The following is a 20,971-nucleotide window of genomic DNA, read 5'->3' as shown; positions in this document are numbered from 1 at the left end:
CTGAGATCAATGACATTTCGTACGGTGTTTGGGTGCATCATTCTTTATAATCAAATTGGGTTTGTTCTTTCTGAATACGTTTTCACCAGTTGTTATAAGTTTTTTCTTGCTGATCATAAAAATAGAAATTTCTGTGCGGAAACTAATAGTTAAGGACCACCGAGATGAAGTATCCTTTCGGAACATAGCTGATAATTACAACGTAAGCAATGATGCCAGAATCGTCAGAGAATTGCTCAAAACCCACGAGCTACAAGCAAAACTTTAAAAGAAAGCTTATCATTGAAGATACCGGAAAGAACAGTGCGATTGAGACTGCAACAACAAGTATCAAGGAATAAGCTAGCGTCTCGGTGATCGTTAATCCGTAGGACAACATGATCAAACGTTTGGAGTTCGTCAATAATTGCGTCTACAAACCAGTCTCGTTCTGGAAAAAGGTGCTGCGGTTAGATGAAAGAAAATTCGAGCTTTTTGGAACGAAACAACAACCCATAGTATGGATAGTATGGATTACATTTTTAGAACTAACAGAGAGTATTCTTGTTTATTGCCAGTAACGCTTGCATTGAAAAAATGCACAAAAATTGCCGATTTTTCATGGGTTTACCTTCACACGCACTGACGAAACTACCAATGCAGCATCAATCATAGTAACCCATTGGTCAGCAGAAAAAAATTGACTGTCGAAGTCAGTCGAACTCTAACCGTGATGGCAAAAACAGTGAAGCTGCTCCGTTCAGAAGTATGCGCGTTCAAAGAACGGTACCCCGTCGGAAATGGACATCGTGCGGCACTTTGTGGACGCCAGATACGCACGTTCCGGCATCTACAACATCTTGGCACTATTGGACAACAATCAGAGCATCAAAAGAAAATTTTTCCGGCGAATCGCATATTTTATTTGCTATTTCATTATCCGACAGTCCATGGTTCGCTTTGATGCTTTTCAACACTTTCCAATTCAGCTGACGATCGTAAGTTCCATTACTACGCTTCGTTTGAGCAGCATCGGCAACATTTCCATTCTGTTGGAGTTTTGAAAATGAGTGTACCCTTTTCGAGATACATGCGATCTATCGTTTTACTTTCTTGTCGAGTCTGGAACTCTTAGTCAACTTCATTTTGATTGCTTCCATGTGTTTTCGCTCTGTCATTGGGTAGTTATTTGGAAATCATTGTTCGTTCAAAACTCTTTCTTAAAATATTTCCTTCGCATTCTTTAATTTATAATTTAATTTTTGTGTTTTTCAAATTTTTAGTTCAGAAATTGTATAAACACTTGGAATTGAAAGTCAATTCGTTGAACTACACACCGAGAATCAGATTCGAAAGGAAGATTCTCGAGACATGTTAGACATGAATGAAAAAATACAATTATTTTCAAACAACCGGATGTCACCTCGATATTGTTAATTACCGTTAAAACCGCAAAGCGCAATTTTGCGGACGGAACAGTCATAACTCGAGCGTTAGTTTCAACCGCAGAGTAAGTCTGTCATTTTCGATGTAAATTCCGGCGTAGCAATCTTACGACGGTTATAATATGTCGCAATAATTGGTCCCGTCGATTTATGATTCATAACCGTACACGACGTTCACAGCGTTGACGTGATCGTTCTCGAACGTGCATTTCTTGCACACCACTCTCGAACGATTGCCACCAGGTAGAGCCACTATCAGCGGTGACGATGAGAGCCTCCAGGTCGACTCATTTCGATCTGGTTGCCTTTTCTCCGCGAACATCGTTGCTGTTTCCATCAGTCTCGGTTGGGAAATTGAGTGGGAAACATCGTCTCCTTGTTTCGTACTGCGCTGCTTGCATTCGAACGATCGCACGCGATCGACACGCGTACCGGCGAGAGAAGGAGCACTCTCTTGACGCAGGTCTTTGCACGGCACACGTAAGGTATCGTGCGTCAAACAGCGTCAACCAGTCAAACACGAACGCGCGAACAAGTGAGAAACCGATCTGGTGAAAAATGGTGCATCGTATCGTCCGAACAGTAGCCAGTTTTGCGAAAATCGTGTCCCCAAAATCACAGTCATAAAACAAGATTCTTTGCGATTTAAACACCAATACTGCGCGCAGAAACCGGTTTCGACGCGACGACGCGGTATTTGCCTTGAACGTGAATCCACAATAAAGTGCGCGCTCTGTTCCGGTTTAGCGGTTTGGATGATCTTGTCTGCCGTGTGGCATCTCTCATCTTAACTGATTGTTTCGGAAGATCCGCGCGTGCGTGCGTATAGAATCCGCTACACAAACATCCCGCCTCAAGGTAGGATTCGTTCCATTCGACATCTCGGAAATCATCTTGGAAATGTTGCCCATCTTCAATCTTGTCACTGTGGCGATCGGCATCGGGATGTTTACCTTTTCGATGAGCTTCACCATCATAACCGGTGCCGAGCTTTACGGTGAGTAATTGCGGAGGGAAAAAATGATGACAGCAGGTATGGGCAGAATATTTTGCCACAGCTTCCGATCGGACCTGTTTTGTGAATCTTCAATTAGGTGATTATCTTCAATAAGGTCGATATCGAGCTCGAACAACGTTTCGGTTGTTTTTTCACGTGCACATGAAATGATTCTTTTGTGTCAACTCGAAGTTACGATATGAATCGAATGCAACCAACCAGGCTTGTCGTGCCTTATTTCACAATGATTGAACAGCTCGTCTCTAGATTTTATCGTCGAATCTCATGACATTTTCACGAGTGCTATCATGAATTGACACGAGAACTTGTGGGGGCAGAAGCTGCTATGTAATTCATCTCTCTTTAGTTCCACCCACTTGCGGAACAGCGGATTTATGTTCATTCAAACTAATTTATGGCATTAGCTCCATCCATCTTGCTTGAAACGATTACAGTTTCTTTCTGGCAGAATCAGATGATAATCTGCGCATCGTTTCTCCTTTTTGAAAATCACGCTCAGCTAATTGTCAAAGTGCATCAGCTCCTCTTTTTATATTAGTTCTTCTTCACATTGAGGAGGCTCTAAAATACAAAATTTCATCTCACCTCTAGAGTTTCTCATCTTCATAAGAACATCATTTGTTGGAGTACTTAAAAGGCTTTTTTCTTCTTCTTTTCCTTTGTCTACGCAGACAAAATGTTTTTAACAATAATAATGAGTGATGGGTAGAATGGTGGAATTGGTCCAAATGATTAGCTACGCATTGGTAATGTTGCCCTTTTTTTTTCGAAGTTCAATGATTACAAAATACAGAAACATTCTCGTAAGAGTTAAACTGAGCGTTCCTTTTTTGTGACCTGGCAATCTTCGTCCCGCCCAACATTTGTTTTTTGTTATCAATACCTTCAAACATTCACGTTGGGCCTGAGGGCGGTGGAAACGAAATAAACGGCACGCCATTGAACTACGTTTTACGAGTTAGTGAAGTGCCGAAGATAATGATGAGTTCTCAGGCAGAATGAGCACTTTTCAAATAAAAAATCATTAATGAAAATTAACTTCTTCGTACCAAACTGTTATTCAATGTGAGTGGAAAACTTTCTTTTCTTCATGTGATATAATAATCTCATACAAAAATTTCATCTGAAGATAATGTTATATTATAATGTTAAGTTTAGTGCAATGTCCTGGAAAAAGGTAATGAAGATGGTCGAGTTTCGAGCGACATAGCATGCGCTGCCATAGCTATTTCACAAATAGTGACGTCAGTCGTTGTGTTTATCTTTGATTGCCCACCGCATCCATGTAAAAATGTTATTTTCAGGAAATAATTTATCAATTAAAAACGCACATTTTTGTAAAGCTCCCGCTGAATATGAGGATAATGTGATAGCGTGAAGTGAATATTTGTGAAATCACGTCGAAAAAGACGGATAAAAGTGATATTTCCATGTGCCATTTTCACTCCCCCACGTTCATAGAAACAAACGAAGTTTCATCATTTTACCGTTATGAATTTGATGTTTCGAAGGTTCTCAGTGTCGGTGTGTATGTTGTGAGATAATAATCGCCAAAAATGTTATTGCTTTCGAGAACTAAGTATACGACTGCTCTCTGGACCTTTTTACCACATGAATAATCGAAATAAGCCACGATATAATTGTCATCTGTTCAAAAACAACCAGTTGAATGATTTCATGAGAATTTTGACTCAAATTATAATGAAACCGTAAGTACTTTCAACATTGTTTTGTTTCTTTCATATACATTATATATTGAATGCAAATAATTACGACACGATATTTGGCTTGCCAATACAGATAAACAGATAAAATATCAGATTATTTTCAAACACAATTCTCGTTCAAGATTTTTCAACCACTTGCAAATAACATGTTTCTCCGTAACATGGAATAAATGTTTTATACAGCAAATATGATAGAATAAAGACGGCCCTAAATCGGACAATTCCTTCCTCGAGTTCTGCTCTTATCAACACATTCTGCGATACTTTTTTATTGGTATAGAAGATATAGGAGTGCGTTTCATCACATTAAAATCCATTTCCAGTTTTGAACAAAGATCAATTTCGCTAGTGCAAACATCAAATGTACTAACAGCACTTGTCACTATGTAATTGTAGAACATATGGGAATTTAATTCTCCGAATTTTCCCTTTTTCCTTCAGAGTTCCGAAAATTCTGAATTGTCATGTTTGGTTGGAATATTTTTGATTGAAATATGTGTAATATTTTTATGGGACTCCCTCTCAATTCCAGAGGAGGGAGGGTTATCATACTATCATAGAAATATTTCTTATACACAAAAACCCTCACATTCCAAATTGTGCTTGAGTAGTTCTCGAGTTATGCAGAAGTTTATGTTTGTGTGCCCCCTGTAATTTGTGTTTCATTTGTATGGCAGCCTTCGCCCCCTTAGAGAGGGGGTGGAGTATTTAACCACCATAGAAATATTTATTGTACCTTAAAACCTCCATATGCCTAGTTTAGTTCCATTTGCTTGATAAGTTCTCGAGTTATGCAGAAATTTGTGTTTCATTTCTATGACAGATCCCCCCCCCCCTCAGAAACGTGTGAGGAGTGCTGACCCACTTTAGAAATGTTTCTTGCCCCCTAAAACCTCCACATGCCAAATTTGGTTCAGTTTGCTTGATTAGTTCTTGAATTATGCAGAAATATATGCTTCATTTGTATGGCAGTCCCCTCCCCCTCAGAGAGAGGGGAGGAGTGTATTCACCATGGAAACGTTTCGTGTCCCCTAAAATATTCGCATGACAAATTTTGCTTCAATTGCTTGACTAGTTTTCGAATTATGCAGAAATTTGTCTTTCATTTGTATGGCAGCTCCCCACTATATAGGGGGGTGAACTGTCTAACCACTGTAAAAACATTGATTGCACCCTAAAACCTTCACATGCCAAATTTGGTTTCATTTGCTTGATAGTTTTCGAATTATGCCGAAATTTGTCTTTCATTTGTATGGCAGCTCCCCCCTATATAGGGGGGTGAAGTGTCTAACCACTGTGAAAACATTGATTGCACCCTAAAACCTCCACATGCAAAATTTGGTTCTATTTGCTTGATTAATTCTCGAGTAATGCAGAAATATTAGCTTCATTTATATGGCAGTAGACCCTCCCCCCCCCCCTTGAGAGGGTGGTTGAGAGTCTAACCATCATAGAAACATTTATTGCACTCTAAGACCTCCATATGCCTAATTTCGTTTCATTTTCTTGATTAATTCTCGAGTAATGCAGAAATTTGAGTTTCATTTGTATGCGGCATGTACATCATCGAAACTGAAGAAAGAAAATTGAAGAGAGAAAATCGGAGAATTATTTTATGTGCTTTGAAGTACCAAAATCTGCGAGAAAAATCAGCATTAATCGACTCGAGTGTATCAACAATTTTCCTAGTTGTCGACACTTTAAGAAATTTTCAATATCAGGAAATGGGTATAATGCAAAATTTCTCATCTGTTGTTTGAAATTGAGCTTGTTTTCGAGTGAAAAAATATAAAAGAGATAGGTAGGAAAGAAGCTCGAAACTCACGATGATCCAATGCGTGCGAGTTGTTTGATGAATTGGACGATATTCTTCAAGACATACTCGAATCCTACACTCAGAACAATTGTCAGAAGGTTACATGAGCACGGAAAAAAACAGAAAATGATCAGCTTGGACAAACACGATTAACAAGAATTACTAACAAAGTTATTTTTATTTAATCGTATAGAAGAATTTTCAACTATATTCTTAATTTCGCTCATATGATTGTTTTTCAAATCAGACGGCGGGCCGCATGAACAACGTTGGAGGGCCGCGGGTTGACCACCACTGCCCTAGACCTATCGGGAATTCAACCCAGTAGTTTTTCAGTATTAGCCATGAATTAACAAGGGAAATCCCATTCCATCAAATCCCCAGCAACGGTCTGCAAATGCGATCGTTTTCAAGTTCTAGCAGTTGAACAAACCCAAGCCTAATTCTTGCTGATATTTCAGGCCCAATGACAATACCGACTCTACTCTCAGTAGCTTCGACTAGGATTACTTCGGCAGTCGCCTTCAACAGAAAGTGAATTGACTAAAAAATGAATTGACGGGCGTTGAGAGCGAGGATGACTAATGAATTATTCTAGTCAATACTTATTCTGACTGACGTGACTAATGAATACAAATCTGCCTCTTATTCAACTGACTTCAATCCACACTTCTACTTACCCCTGACATGAATCTCTTTACCCGCGTACGCAATCTTATTTCCACGTCCTTATAAAGTGAAACTAAAACTTGACTTCCGATGCAAAAAAGTAGTTACACCATTAATGAATGGACTTGCTTGTGACGAGAACTTTGGTTTTCTGTCCACAGCTGTAAATCCTTTGCCAAATAAAGAACTTCCTGGCAAACTCATCAGCGAGAACGAACCTCAATTTGCTGAGGGCATCTCCTTATAGAATGTCAGGTCAGGGAGCTGTACAAAATCCATCTTCATGTAGGTTTTGTCATCCATCAGCATGCATCCTTCGTACATTGACAAAACCTTATTGTTCAACTTTCGAGTGCGTCTTCTGGCGTCCTGTTTGGTTCTTTACAGGCACGAAAATTACGATAACCTTCTCGCAAACGGATTCTCCAGGTGGTATTTTGGTTAGATTTGTGTCCTTCGGAGATTGGGTGTCCAAATTCAAATTTCATCTCTCGGCTTCCATCCTGCACAACTTTTTCACAACAAAACGGACCAACGTGAAATTTTTACCGTCGGAAGACATAGGTTCTCCAAAAAAAAAGTGCTGTCTATAGATTTAGGATACGCCCACTAACCGCTGCTATATAATGAACAAATTGGATTCTGGATTTCAAATGTTCAAACCTTATTAGAGAGTGCTAAGCCGGCAAACGTCACCCAAAACTAGTCCGATGAGGTAAAGCTCTGTGCAGTACTAAAACGTTTCCCGGGACATTTGTCTGTTTTCAGGAAGAATCAATCAAGCTACTGTGAGCCGAAAACTGCATCATGCAGGCTTGCAAAGTGAAACCAGGACTATTGGACGTGGATATGATGCGTGGTATCGTCGCAATTTCTTACATTCTAGAATTTTCTTCGACATGATCAACCAGTCTTTGAATTATGATCATGGTTTGTCATGGTAAAATTTTCAAGTAGATGTAGCATTTCTTATTGCTTGAGTTTACTGTCATCATATTTATCCATTCATAATTTAGGCTTTCTTCAGAATATTGCCTTTTCTTTGCATTTTAAAGGTGAACAGTATCCAACACATAGATTTGTTTTCTACTTCGTGCGAAGCACAACGTAAACATGAAATAAACTCTTTCGCTTCAAATCATTTGTGATTTTTGAAACTAGACCTTCTTTAGTTTTTATGCTGAAAACAAAAAAACAAAATCTACGGTTTTTGAGGATTTAGTTGACTTGTGCTTTAGGGCAGCCGCACCGTCAGTAGCAGCAGCTTTCTTCTTGCTCAGATTTTTGAACTAAAAATCAAATTTTTGGTAGACTGGGGTTTTTGGATACGTTGAGTTCATTTTTCAACTCTGTTTCGCCAAAAAACCAAAAGAGGGGTACCAAAGTGTTTGTTTTCGGATACGCAGTGTTCGCAACTTACATTTTGTTACATCTATTGCTTGTGAAGTGGCAATAGTCGAAGCTGAAAACACCAGTTGAATTTGGAGTTACGTTTTTCTATAACATGACATTTGAGAAGAATGATGATACTCATGTACACTGTACCTGTTTTTGCAGTTTTTCTTCGTTTAGTACGATCTTTACATCCTTTGTAATCTTTTTCAGGCCTCCCTCCTACAGATGAACCATCTTCACTACTCGGTGCTGCAGTCACTAAATAACATAAAAAATATTGTAACCAATAAAACATCACATTTAAAATAAGAAAACACTGCAATTACAATTAGTTTCTGAAGGAATTACAAATTCCAACTTCAGCCATTCACGACATCGAGCACTTTGTTTGGTCAGGCGAGGTGTATCCGGTCGCCAGATCGAATTTAGAAAATTCCCTTCGGGCCCGAGGAAGACAACCCAATGTGAGAGATGTATTGGCTCGGTTAGACGTTGATTATTTTTCTTTTTTTTCTTTCTTTTATTGATCATAACTTATTTAATATAATTCTTAATACTATAACAGAGGTATGGGTTTCCTTGCAGTATGGCTTAACATATTATTTTGTTTCGGGCAATTATGTACAGAGAATGATTGACGAGGGAAACAGGAAAAATTGAAAAAAACCTGTTGCACGAACTGAACAGAAGGGGGATAGCATGAGAGGGAAAATTTCTATATTACAGTTGGACCTGCACTAGATTTGATATGAGAGTGTTTTCAGACATCGAGCATCCTGTCCAAAATTTATGCAACAGTCTCAACGTCCATTCGGATACTGGTTCGATATGTGCCAGTTTATGTAGATCGTCAGTGGGGTAGTTGAATTCAAGATTTAGCATCATCTTGAGTATCTTGATTTGTCGATATTGAAGGTTTTTCTGTCGACTGCGCGCACAGCTGTGCCAAGCTGGAAATCCGTACGTTATCGTTGGACGAAGTATGAGTTTGTACTTCTCGCATAATTAATTTCTCCGCCAGACCCGGCTTGGGGATCACTCCCTCTATTCCAACTTCCGGACAGAGAATATAAACACGTTCATCTTTTGTGAAGCCTTCAGAAAAATTCATTCGTCTGGGCAAGGCTTACCACAACTACACGCAGATTGTCTCGATTAGCCTAGGTTATCTCGAAAACTACGTAAAATTTTACTAAGCCTTTCGCTACTTTCACGGCGTCAATGGGGCTAGACTTACGCTCCCAAAAACGACATACACCATTGTCCTCGTCCATAATAAAAGACCTGATTGTGTTCTTTATGTATTTTATCAAGCCAGAGCTTCAGAAATCTGAGTTTCGAGTTTACAAAAAGGGCGTTTCCGGCTAAACTTGACCGTCCTCCAGGTAGATAGTAGACAGAATTTATTCCATTTGCTCACACAACCCAGAAGGTAATTGGTTTCGATTATGCTTCAATCTACAAACAGTATCTACAAAGAAAATAAAGAACCAGACGCAGGTTATATCTGTGATATGACCGCAAGGTGAACGTAGGACTACCGTTGGGTTTGTTTGAATTTGTCATCATTTTTTTGAAGTTGCATCTGAATCAGTTCTCAATGAATGAATGAATGGATATTTTGAAAATTTGCTGAACGTTCTTCTTGTAAATGTGTAAATATGAAAAACGAGAGCGTTAAGTTAGAGGCACAATGTTTTGAATGAAGTGACATGATAATCACAATGTCTACGAGTTATATGCTTTGAAAGCTTTTATGTGGCGAAGGAAAGATATTCAGCAAAAAAAGCAATCCCGCAAAATTGGTGCAAAGGGCCTGGGTTGGTAAGGGAGTGAAAAGTGCCCCCAAACCAAATCCCTAGCTGTATGGCAAATATTGTAAAGGATATTAAATTATAAATTTTGGCGGTTTATTTGAACCCCTATGTGGTTTGACGTAGGATCTATAATGAAAAACGTACTTTTTCGTTTATTTCACGCCTCAATAGATCCGAGATAAAAATTTGAAAAAAATACTGGATGTGCATCTTACCACGGTGTATCAAGAAAAATTATCAAAAATATTTCATCAAAAATTTTAGTACTAAAAAAAATATTTAAATTTTGAAATTTTTTTTTGGGATTTAGAGATTCAGTACTACTCTAATTCATATTTAAATGTGCTCTTACGGCTTTTCTAGATTGATAAATATCTTCAAGCTGTTTTTTTTCAAATATCTAATAATAAAAATAAAATATTAAAAAAAATAATACACAGTACAAAAAAATGTTATAGATTTTTTGGCATTTCGAAATTTTGAAAAAAAAATTTGAGACCACAAATCCGATTTGTTTTTTATTTTAATCTTTCAATTGAAAACCACGAATACAATAAAATAATCGGTTTCAAAAAAATAAAAAATAATAATGCAGACGATAAAGAAAATTATTTTTGTGTCACACAATGCTCTTAAAAATTAAGGAAAAATTACGCCACATGTAGAAAAAAAACACATACGAACGCATTTAAATAAAAATTTGAGCAGGAGTGGGTCTCAAAGTTATATTTTTTTTCAAAATTTCGAAATGCCAGAAAATCTATAACATTTTTTTTGTACTGTGTTTTTTTTAATTTTATTTTTATTATTAGATATTTGAAAAAAAACAGTTTGAAGATATTTATCAATCTAGAAAAGCCGTAAAAGCACATTTAAATATGAATTAGAGTAGTACTGAATCTCTAAATCCCAAAAAAAAATTTTTCAGAATTTAAATATTTTTTTTAGTACTAAAATTTTTGATGAATTTTTTTTTGATAATTTTTCTTGATACACCGTGGTAAGATGTACATTTAGTATTTTTTTCCAAATTTTTATATCGGATCTATTGAGGATGGCGTGAAATAAACAAAAAAGTACGTTTTTCACTATAGATCTTACGTCAAACCACATAGGGGTTCAAATAAACCGCCAAAATTTCTAATTTAATATCCTTTACAATATTTGCCATACAGCTAGTGATTTGGTTTGGGGGCACTTTTTACTCCCTTACCCGGCCAGGCCCTTTTCTTCTCCGCTTTCTCATGTTTGCCCTATACATATGGTAATTGATGTTGGTTTGTCCGATTTTGGGTGTGTTCACACAACTAGTACATGCAAATCTATTTTTCTTCATGAAAATCACATATAATCAAGATGAGTTTGGGTTTCTTGGAAAAGTCCCAAGTCTCTAGTTGCTAATAATACAATAAGGGGTTAAAATTGTTCAACTTTTATGTTTTTAACGATTTTCTTCAAAGAGGAATTATGATCATGGTTTGTCATGGTCAAATTTTCAAGTAGAAGTAGCATTTCTTATTGCTTGAGTTTACTGTCATCATATTAATCCATTCATAATTTAGGCTTTCTTCAGAATATTGCCTTTTCTTTGCACTTTAAAGGTGAACAGTATCCAACACAGAGATTTTTTTTTCTACTTCGCGCGAAGCACAACGTAAACATGAAATAAACTCATTCGCTTCAAATCATTTGTGATTTTTGAAACTAGACCTTCTTTAGTTTTTATGCTGAAAATAAAAAAACAAAATCTACGGTTTTTGAGGATTTAGTTGACTTGTGCTTTAGGGCAGCCGCACCGTCAGTAGCAGCAGCTTTCTTCTTGCTCAGATTTTTGAACTAAAAATCCAATTTTTGGTAGACTGGGGTTTTTGGATACGTTGAGTTCATTTTTCAACTCTGTTTCGCCAAAAAACCAAAAGAGGGGTACCAAAGTGTTTGTTTTCGGATACGCAGTGTTCGCAACTTACATTTTGTTACATATATTGCTTGTGAAGTGGTAATAGTCGAAGCTGAAAACACCAGTTAAATTTGGAGTTACGTTTTTCTATAACATGACATTTGAGAAGAATGATGATACTCATTTACACTGTAGGGGAATGGGGGGTATGCCCGACCCCCTAAGGAAAAGTATTGTTTTGTGAGATCTGCGGGCACATATTGATATGCTTCCTCCACAGAATCATTGTCTAGTTTATTTGCCATGAGATATAAGGAATATCAGTACATTTAAACGGTAATTTTCTCAAGTAATAGTCAATTTAAAAAACTGCCATAAAAGTGAAGCTCATCAACCAGTGCGGGTGAAACCGGCACCCCATGGGGGTAACACCGGTACCCTATGGGGTAAGACCGTCATCTCAATTTCTCAATATATATACTTCGCAACAGATGAACCAGTTTGAATGTGACAGTCGGCAAATAGAAGGTATTCTAATTCTAAATGTCGCTGTCGAGTATGATTCGGATCGTTCAACCGATTCCGGAGATATGGTCGGAACAAGTTCCGATGAACATGGAATATGGAGAAGAAATCACCAAACCACACCACAATTCAATTACAAGTTTAATGGAATCTAGGACCACATTGAACATTTACCGGTGGTCAGTTAACTTCTTAATTGAATCAATATCCGTCATACGATGCTTTTAATCACACTAGGATTCGACTTGAAATCACAGAGAAGAATGAGTTCATGACTGTAGGTAATTTTTTTCAGGTTTGTGATTATGATGGCAATAAAACTAATTAAATTATGTTTAGTTGTAATTAGTTTATTATTTTCGTTAAGACCATACAGCCATTATTTTTCGTTCAATGATGAAGTTCATTTAATTTTATCGAACAGCTTAAATCCAACATTAAATTTACATCAGTAGTTCAAAAGTCGTGGAAGCACGTTTGATAGAAACTCCACTAACAATAGCCTCTTTTGCAAGGGTGAGGTTCTCCTGGGACCAACTCCCTCGATTCGTTTTTCTTTGGTAGCTGCGAGGCATCTGAAATTGATGGAAAATATGTCTTAGAAACCTTCAACTAAACGCAAACCAAGCCGAGATCCCCCACTGAAAGGGTGACGGACTTACCCCGACAGCACACATTTTTCAAGAAGACTATTTCTATTGACTTATTGCTTTAAGGGGGTATTCTAGTGTAGAGACACGAATTTCGGACGTTTTTTCGAACTCCGTAAAAATAAAACAAAGAATATTTTTACTATCCATTATATCATTATTCGTTTATCTATCTTTCAACAATAAAACAAAAATAGGACGGAAAAAAATATTCATAATTAGAATAGTTACATGCTGGTGAAGTGAGGGTGTTCAAAAAAAAGTTGTGCCATGGCGTACACGATTCCAGTCCTTCTGGTTATCTGAAACAAAAAAATCGAACAGATTCTGAATCAGTAAAGATGTCGCTATGGCATGAACCTCGGACAAGTCAAAAACATGGGTTTTAACAAAATGGCGGCCGTTTGAAAACAAAAATGCTGTTTAAAACGTTTTTTTTGCGTTTACCGATTTTTTAAAAATAGTAAAATTAAAAAGTTATAATTTTTTATTGGTTCATGCGATAGAGAGATGTATGCAGATTATTTTCATATAAATTTGACATAAATCGGTTCAGTAGAACTTGAGATATCGTGTACGCCAGTTAGAAAAAAACTAGTTCCGAGAGAAACGCGTTTGAAGTTCATTGTGATGGCCGTAACAGGTTAGATACCACATCACTAAGATGGCTCTAACTAGGTAAATAATAGGATTTTTGATAAGTCCTTTCTAGAGTATATTCTTGAATGCCTAAACTACAGAAATATGGTAAAAAAAAAATTTCGATTTTTTCAGATTTCTAGACTAGAATACCCCCTTAACTTACCTCAACTCGAATCCCAGTGATTGCTAACAATCCAGGGGACAAATGTAGAGCAACGGAAAAGAATTTGAAACCGCGTTCAACAATAAAAAGCTTAAACTTCACTGACGGAAAATTACATCCGGCTACATATTATCGGCACTCGCGTTTGTTTTGATTTATATTTTGACAATTGACGGATCACGGTGGGTTCGATGTGATTCAAAACGTCTAAAATAATAAATACTAACATGTAGAGTATTCAAAAACGTAGTTAGTCAGATTTTTCTAGTAAAACTCAGGGGGTGCCGGTTTTATAATCAGTGGCGGGCTTACCCTCCCTTCCCGTACCTGTTTTTGCAGTTTTTCTTCGTTTAGTACGATCTTTACATTCTTTGTAATCTTTTTCAGGCCTCCCTCCTACAGATGAACCATCTTCACTACTCGGTGCTGCAGTCACTAAATAACATAAAAAATATTGTAACCAATAAAACATCACATTTAAAATAAGAAAACACTGCAATTACCAGTTTCTGAAGGAACTACAAATTCCAACTTCAGCCATTCACGACATCGAGCACTTTGTTTGGTCATGCGAGGTGTATCCGGACGCCAGATCGAATTTAGAAAATTCCCTTCGGGCCCGGAGTATTGGCTCGGTTAGACCTTGATTACATGTCCCAAATATATGTTTTCCTGAAAGCTACCGATCTTCGTGTATAATTGTCCCTATATCCTTATACCTTATCCTTTTCTTCCTTTGCGAGTAATTGGTCCCGTTGCTATAAACAGTAGAATAGGTTGATGCAATGTAAATGCACTATAGATATACGAATGGATTTAAGAATTTAGTTTGATCATCAACATTTTTATAATCTCCTTATATCCCATCCTTGTTCTGAAAATAATGTCAACCTTCTAAACTCGAGTCAACCGCGAGTAATCGGTTCTCTACCTTACTAACCATAGAATCAGGAAATTGTTTATATATAGTTTTTTTTGTTTAATTTAGGCTCATTAGCATTTTAGCTGTAACAGAGCCGAATTTTAATCGTGTACATGTCACATGTTTATCATATCTATAATTAGCACATTACACAGTTGCCATTTTTCGGCGTTAGAGTGTTCCCTTCTATACCATTGCATATGGTACACATTTACACAGTAGCCATTTAGGCGTAAGAGATCTCCTTCTGTTCTTCCATTATCCAGTTAGACCGGACAGCGGAGACGGTTGATTGATCATTGTTGAGTTATTTATAGAACAACAGCCCGATGTGTCTTGCAGAGCAGAGCAGTTGTATGGATGAATCGTTCTTATTTCGACCGTGGATCGATTTCCATCACTGATGTTTGTTTGCGTGGACGACGCAGTTATTCTGTAACAACACAATGATGGTCATTGAGGGCCCTGAGTTTTGAACTCACGATCGATCACTTATTAAGCGAACGCGCAACCAATGTGGCTACGGAGACCCCCATTTATACATAGTTATAAAAATATAGTTAATATAGGGGGCTTCCATACAAATGAAACTCAAATTTCTGCATTAGATAATTAATCAAGCAAATGAAACCAAATTTGGCATGCGAAGGTTTTTGGGGACACGAAACGTTTTTATGGTGAACAAAAACTCTTCCCCTCTCTTTGAAAGAGGGCGGGGGGGCTAACTGCCATACAAATGAAGCATATATTTCTGCATAATTTAAGAACTAATCAAGTAAACGGAACCAAATTTGGCATGTGGAGGTTTTAGGGAGCAATCAATGATTTTATGGTGGTTCGACACTCCTACCCCCTCTCTTAAGGGAGGCTCTCATACAAATGAAACACAAATTTCTGCATAACTCGAGAACTAATCAAGCAAATTGAGCCATATTTGGCATGTGGAGGTTTTTGGGGGCACGAAACGTTTCTATGATGGTTCGACACACCTATCCCCTCTCTGAGGGCATGGGGGTAGCTGGACACATGAATGTGCGCTTAGTTAGAAACCGTGGATGTGATAACGAAACATAAATTTTGGGTGAGACGAAGTTTGCCGGGTCAGCTAGTATAGAAATGAAAAACATAGTCCTACGTCAAAAAGGGCCTGTAAAGTGTCCTAGGTAACAATTTGAAATCATCTGCTTCCTTAACAACAAGGGAGTAATACGCCCCTCTCCTATGTCCGCCGATACAAATGATGTAGATGTGATTGTAATATGGCTAACGTTCGCATAAAAAAGGACAATTTTCGAATTGCAATAAAACAAAATTGCTGTTGCCATTGCCATTGCTGTCGAATACATACTTGTTGGCATGTTTTCACCTCTTTCTTAGCTTTATTAGTTCTGTCTCCATTTTCACCACGAAATTGTGGGAGTAGACCCTCCGCTTCAGGTTGCTGTTTCTCGAAGAGATGCAGCTGGGTGACGTTTGGAGGTTTGGCGGACTTCGGAACAACATCTATCTTCAAGCGGCAACTTCTCCGCGTATTGGGCGGACGACAGATAGTTCCAGCCAAACATCACAGCCTCGTCCGGATGATGTTTTTGGATGAAGGAGGCAACTTCAGGCAGACACTTTGTACTGTAAATCTTCCCGTTCACCGAGAGTCCTGAACGCCATAACTAGGCTATTTTCGCCATAACTTCCGCAGTTCAACTGTCAAATTTGGTTTGAAAACTCATGGGTTACTATGATTGACGATGCACAAGTGGTCTCCTCATGTTAAGGTGAATGCAAGTGATACGAATCCATTTGCCTTAAAGATCGATTTTTACTCCCAAAATTATTGCATCTTTCACAGATATATCAGAAATTTTACGATTCTTACCCATCATTAATGGGTGGAATTTTATTGTATCCATTCCAGAGGGCGATGCGTGCCGGATGAAGGATGGAACGGCAGGGAAGTGCACAAAAAGCTTCAACTGTGGATGGTTTGTGACGAATGTGCTGAAGAAGAAGCTGATTCCGTACAGCAATGTGGTGCGCTGTGGCTTTGTAGGCAGGGATGAGGTCGTGTGTTGTCCGCAGGAGCAAAGGTATTTACCCGATTAACGAACGTTGTGTAGACTAGGTTAGTGAGCATATTTCTAGATCTCTGAACTCCATTCAAGCTCCGTCCGTAAGGCGACTCTGGCGTGCAGGAACTTCTTTGGCAGTACTCGGCTGGCCCAGCACATAATCGAAGGCGAACTCGCTGAGGATGGCGACGTGCCGTTTATAGCGGCACTGGGATACGTGGCGCTGTCGAGCGAGTCTGATGCGCAGTATGATTGGGGCTGCGGAGCGAGTCTCATCTCGGCGCGTTTTCTACTAACGGCAGCGCACTGTGTCCGAGCATCCCGGCGGCCGGTAGTGGCTCGGATGGGTACACTTAGTTTGGATCACTCCGAGTATCCGGAATATATACAAGACAGACGGCTGAAAGTAAATTGTAGACATGTAGGACTTGTGTTGACATAATAGGCTCAAAATTGGCTGAATTGCAGACATTTTACCTTCATCCTGCGTACACTCCCAAAACCAAATACAATGATATCGCACTCATCGAGATCGAGTCGCCGTTCCTGTACGGGGATAACGTAAAGAGGGCCTGTCTACACAGCGGTGAAAACGATCTGCCTCCTTCGCATCCACTGGAAACAGCGGGGTGGGGCATAATGGGTAGGCTTCATAACTTGCAGCAATGATTTTTCACGAATCAAAGTATTTCACTATCAGATTTAGGTAGCGAAACCCGTTCGGATAAGCTGCTGAAGGTGAGCCTCACGACGATGCCACTAGGTGTGTGCAACAGGGAGAACAAACAGCGGCTTGGACAGTTCAACGAAAAGTTAGCTAACGGTGTTATCCAATCGCAGTACTGTGCCATCGGGACGCGTGCAAGTTCCGGTATGCGTCGGGACGCCTGCCAGGGAGATTCCGGTGGTCCGCTGCACTACACGAACAGCACGGAGGAACGGTTCTATCTCGTTGGGGTCGTGTCCTTTGGGCTGGGATGCGGCGAATATGCGGGCATTTACACACGAGTTGCGGCTTATCTCGACTGGATCGAATCGATCGTGTGGCCGGGCAGTGGTACACTGCTTGAGTAAATAAACGTAATGGCGACAAAAAAATGTGACATTGTTTGTTTCGCTTGATCATTTGAAGACTCACACGCATACGCGATCCTCCCTTTTCAAAAACCTCCTGGCGCGCATCGCGCGAAACAGCGACTGGGATTTCTTGAGGTCAAGTGCATCATAGTTCTGGTACGAGCTTCTTCGATTGACACATTCGCACTCCGCGAGAGTTCGTGAGTGGTTCCCGTGGTGTACTGGCTCTCAATCTCTTGAGTTGCTCTCGCGAAACGATGCTGCCATTGAATCTTGATCGATCAGCCGTTCAGCAGTAGTTGGTTGTTGAAACCCTGAGCGCGTAGTTCATAATCCGTCGTCATCCATCAATCACCCCGCCGGTGTGTTCTGTTTTTGTTGATTTTGATACTTTGTGAGTTTTTTTTTCTCTCCATACTTTCTACACGCTGAGTTCGTCGCGAATACAACGGTACGATCATCCGCGCGGCGGTACCGTATCGGTATCAATTAATGATGCGTATCGGCTAAGTCGGCTTTCGGAAAATGTCCATCATTGGAGGCTGACGTCATTTGGGTTTCTTTCCATCGAGTGGCATTAGTGCAAATATTAATTTTTAACGGATCGTCGTCTTCGGGGAAGTTTTCTTCCCTACCGAGAGAGATCGAGAAGTGAATCGCGAGAGGCAGACGCAAAAAAAAACTTGTTTACACATGAAGAGCCACCAGCTCTGGTAAAGAACGCGAAACAAAACAAAAAATCGACATATATAGCGGAAAACAAAACAGCGTTGATGATGATGATGACCTTAGGGAAATCTGCCACAGTCGGATTCCAGTTGATGACGCTTTGTACCATCACCATCAACGCGCTCCTTATCACCGCACAGTCTGGTCTATACGGTAAGGAACAATGGGTTGGTTTAGTTTTTTTTGCGCCACAAGGTCGGTCGGAAAAACCCGCACTCGATCGGAAGCTGGATAGTGTTCAACTTTTTTGTTTCTTCATTTGCCTCGATTATGCTTCGTGAGAATTCCCGTCCCGTATTGACACGAGCGTTTGTGATTTTCAGTTGCCTGATTTAGCACTCGAGTTGGTTGATAACCTCTGTGGTCTTCGTTTACTCGGGAATGAGGCTAGAAAATACGAAGGGAGAACTGCTGTGTACAGATTAGTGATTCGATCAAGGAATAATTTGAATATTTTTTAACTTGCAATTGAATTATTGGACGAGCGAATTCGCCTTTTCGCACAAGGATAGGAAAATTTCCACACATACCCCGTTTATAGATGGTGAGGTGATTCCCAGTGTCGTCGGCTCAAAACAGGTTTATGAAACGCACAGGGCGTTGACACACTAATCTCTTTGTCGATTGTCCAGCGGAGGAGTCCTTTATTATGTGTAGTGAGGCAGCGTTAGAGCGCAGTACCGTTTGGTTTTATTGGTTGTGTCCGGTTTTGAGGAGATACTCTTTCAAAAGCACCAACTGCTGATTTAGTGGTGGAAATACCGGGCGAATCGGAATATTTTCGCCTTTGTGAAATCAGTCAGCTTCTCAGATGTGTGCCTATGAGATGTACATGGTACATACATGTCAATTTGAAGTGAATGGCTAGAACGTAGGTCCTGCGGACTCAATCGAATCTATTTTTCAAGTGCATTTTGCTTGAAAACAAAATTTCTTGCAGCTTTTTTTCCCCATGCTGTCAAACGTTTCTCCTATAAAAGGAGCAAACGTTTTCATGACTCGGACATTGTTTTTTTTCTTTTGTGACCAAACTAGAATTGAAATAAATGTTGTAATTTGGGTAATTCGTATTTTTAGTTGTTTAAATGAAAGAAAAAAGTTTGAATAATATAGTGTCCAGAATAATAAAAACCTAACATTTGGCGAGAAGTAAAATTGAATTACAATTATGTTTAGAGAAGATTATAAGTCAATAATACGGAAACTACAGAATCTACCAAAATGTGAGTTGTACCTTCATCAATTGATGGAAAATGTAGTTCATTCATTTTATTTAATTCGATTGTTTTTGTCTTTCATAACAATACTTTCCCTATGTAGTCGTTTATTATAAGAAAAGTAACACTTTTTTCCCTTCCTGATTATTGGATCTCTTTTGACATTTCGATTGGATTCTTTTTGACAACCAATTTGATTCTATCCGCATGACCCAGGTCTAAGGCCGCCCGCATACGGGTCAACTGAAACTCGTCATCATCTCGGCTGTCAAACTTGAACTCAACTTCGATTTGTCTGTCATCTTTAAATCGCAGAGCCTGACTCTGGAACTTTTGTGAAGCGACGAAGACAATGGATTTTCATATGCAATGAACACATTTTCAAAATAAAAATTATCAATAAAAAAAAACACTTTTTCGTATCAAATATGCATTCTGTGTAGTTGAAAATCACATTTTTCGCTACTGGTGAAGCTATCTTGATTGTAAATAGTGTGCACAGATAATTTTATTTAATAATAATTAGTTTTTGTGGGATTATCAGAAAAAAATATAGAAAAGGATTAAATTAAGGTCAGCACCACGTATTTCAAATTATTAAATAATACCAAATAAAAATATCAATTCAAATTGCCTGCCTTCAGGCCTGCCAATCTGATAGAGATTGTAATTTGTCATACAGCCATTCCATGCCAAACCGATATACTGGTTCTCAGATTTTCGTCAAAAGTGGTAGTTTTGTTCTTTATCGCAAATTATTAGACCGGTATTTTTTAATTTTTTTGTTAGGGTGACCATTTCTATTTTTTGGGAGGTCCGGAAGATCCATTTTTTCGCATTTTTGCCAATAATTACTTTTTTTCAAAAATTCATAACTTTTGAACCACTGAACCAATTCAGATGTTCGATATATTATATTAAAGCCAATTAGCTGGTCTTTTTTGGAAAAATACTACAGTTGCAGGAAATTTGAATTATGTTTTCGTTATTATTGATTGTATTTATTTTTTATAGTTTTCATGGTCTCGGGACCAAAGGCGCTATATTTTTTTATGTTCTTCCTGGAAAGCTGAGGATTTTTCACACAACATATCTTGAAACCAGGGAAGCGTTTTTTTTCTCGTTTTTTAATTTTGGATTTTTCAAAGTTAACCGATGGTCCAAAAAATCATTTTTTCCTATTTTCCAAAAAATGACTTTTTTCAAAAATTTATTAC

General features: G+C 38.6%; 1 protein-coding gene and 2 long non-coding RNA genes across 6 annotated transcripts in view; 1 reads left to right on the top strand and 2 right to left on the bottom strand.

The window, feature by feature from the left end:
* LOC129763508 (serine protease persephone-like) overlaps window positions 1-20,971 on the top strand; it is a 56,692-nt gene that overhangs the window by 7,326 nt on the left and 28,395 nt on the right. The window contains exons 1-5 of one of the 4 annotated variants that reach the window (XM_055762648.1): window positions 1,751-2,421; window positions 16,578-16,749; window positions 16,825-17,137; window positions 17,200-17,374; window positions 17,432-17,846. In XM_055762648.1, coding sequence (XP_055618623.1) covers window positions 2,325-2,421; window positions 16,578-16,749; window positions 16,825-17,137; window positions 17,200-17,374; window positions 17,432-17,805 — 1,131 coding nt within the window. In that variant the 5' untranslated portion in view covers window positions 1,751-2,324 and the 3' untranslated portion in view covers window positions 17,806-17,846. Of the gene's footprint in view, window positions 1-1,750; window positions 2,422-16,577; window positions 16,750-16,824; window positions 17,138-17,199; window positions 17,375-17,431; window positions 17,848-18,096; window positions 18,691-20,971 lie in introns of those variants that run through there. The other 3 variants (XM_055762649.1, XM_055762647.1, XM_055762646.1) reach the window with 3 other exon arrangements.
* The window catches only part of LOC129763512 (uncharacterized), a 49,028-nt gene continuing 40,674 nt past the window's right edge, over window positions 12,618-20,971 (bottom strand). The window contains exons 2-4 of the long non-coding RNA XR_008740951.1: window positions 14,247-14,501; window positions 13,744-14,178; window positions 12,618-12,863 (exon numbers count right to left, since the gene is read on the bottom strand). This is a non-coding gene — a long non-coding RNA (uncharacterized LOC129763512). The remainder of the gene's footprint in view (window positions 12,864-13,743; window positions 14,179-14,246; window positions 14,502-20,971) is intronic.
* Window positions 17,201-19,427, bottom strand: LOC129763511 (uncharacterized). The gene is made up of 3 exons (XR_008740950.1): window positions 19,068-19,427; window positions 17,870-18,945; window positions 17,201-17,793 (listed from the first exon to the last, which is right to left on the bottom strand). It is a non-coding gene; the product is annotated as an uncharacterized LOC129763511 (long non-coding RNA).

Source organism: Toxorhynchites rutilus, chromosome 1 (genome assembly GCF_029784135.1).
Source record: "Toxorhynchites rutilus septentrionalis strain SRP chromosome 1, ASM2978413v1, whole genome shotgun sequence".
NCBI lineage: Eukaryota > Metazoa > Arthropoda > Insecta > Diptera > Culicidae > Toxorhynchites > Toxorhynchites rutilus.
This window is presented reverse-complemented; position numbering and strand designations above follow the sequence as displayed.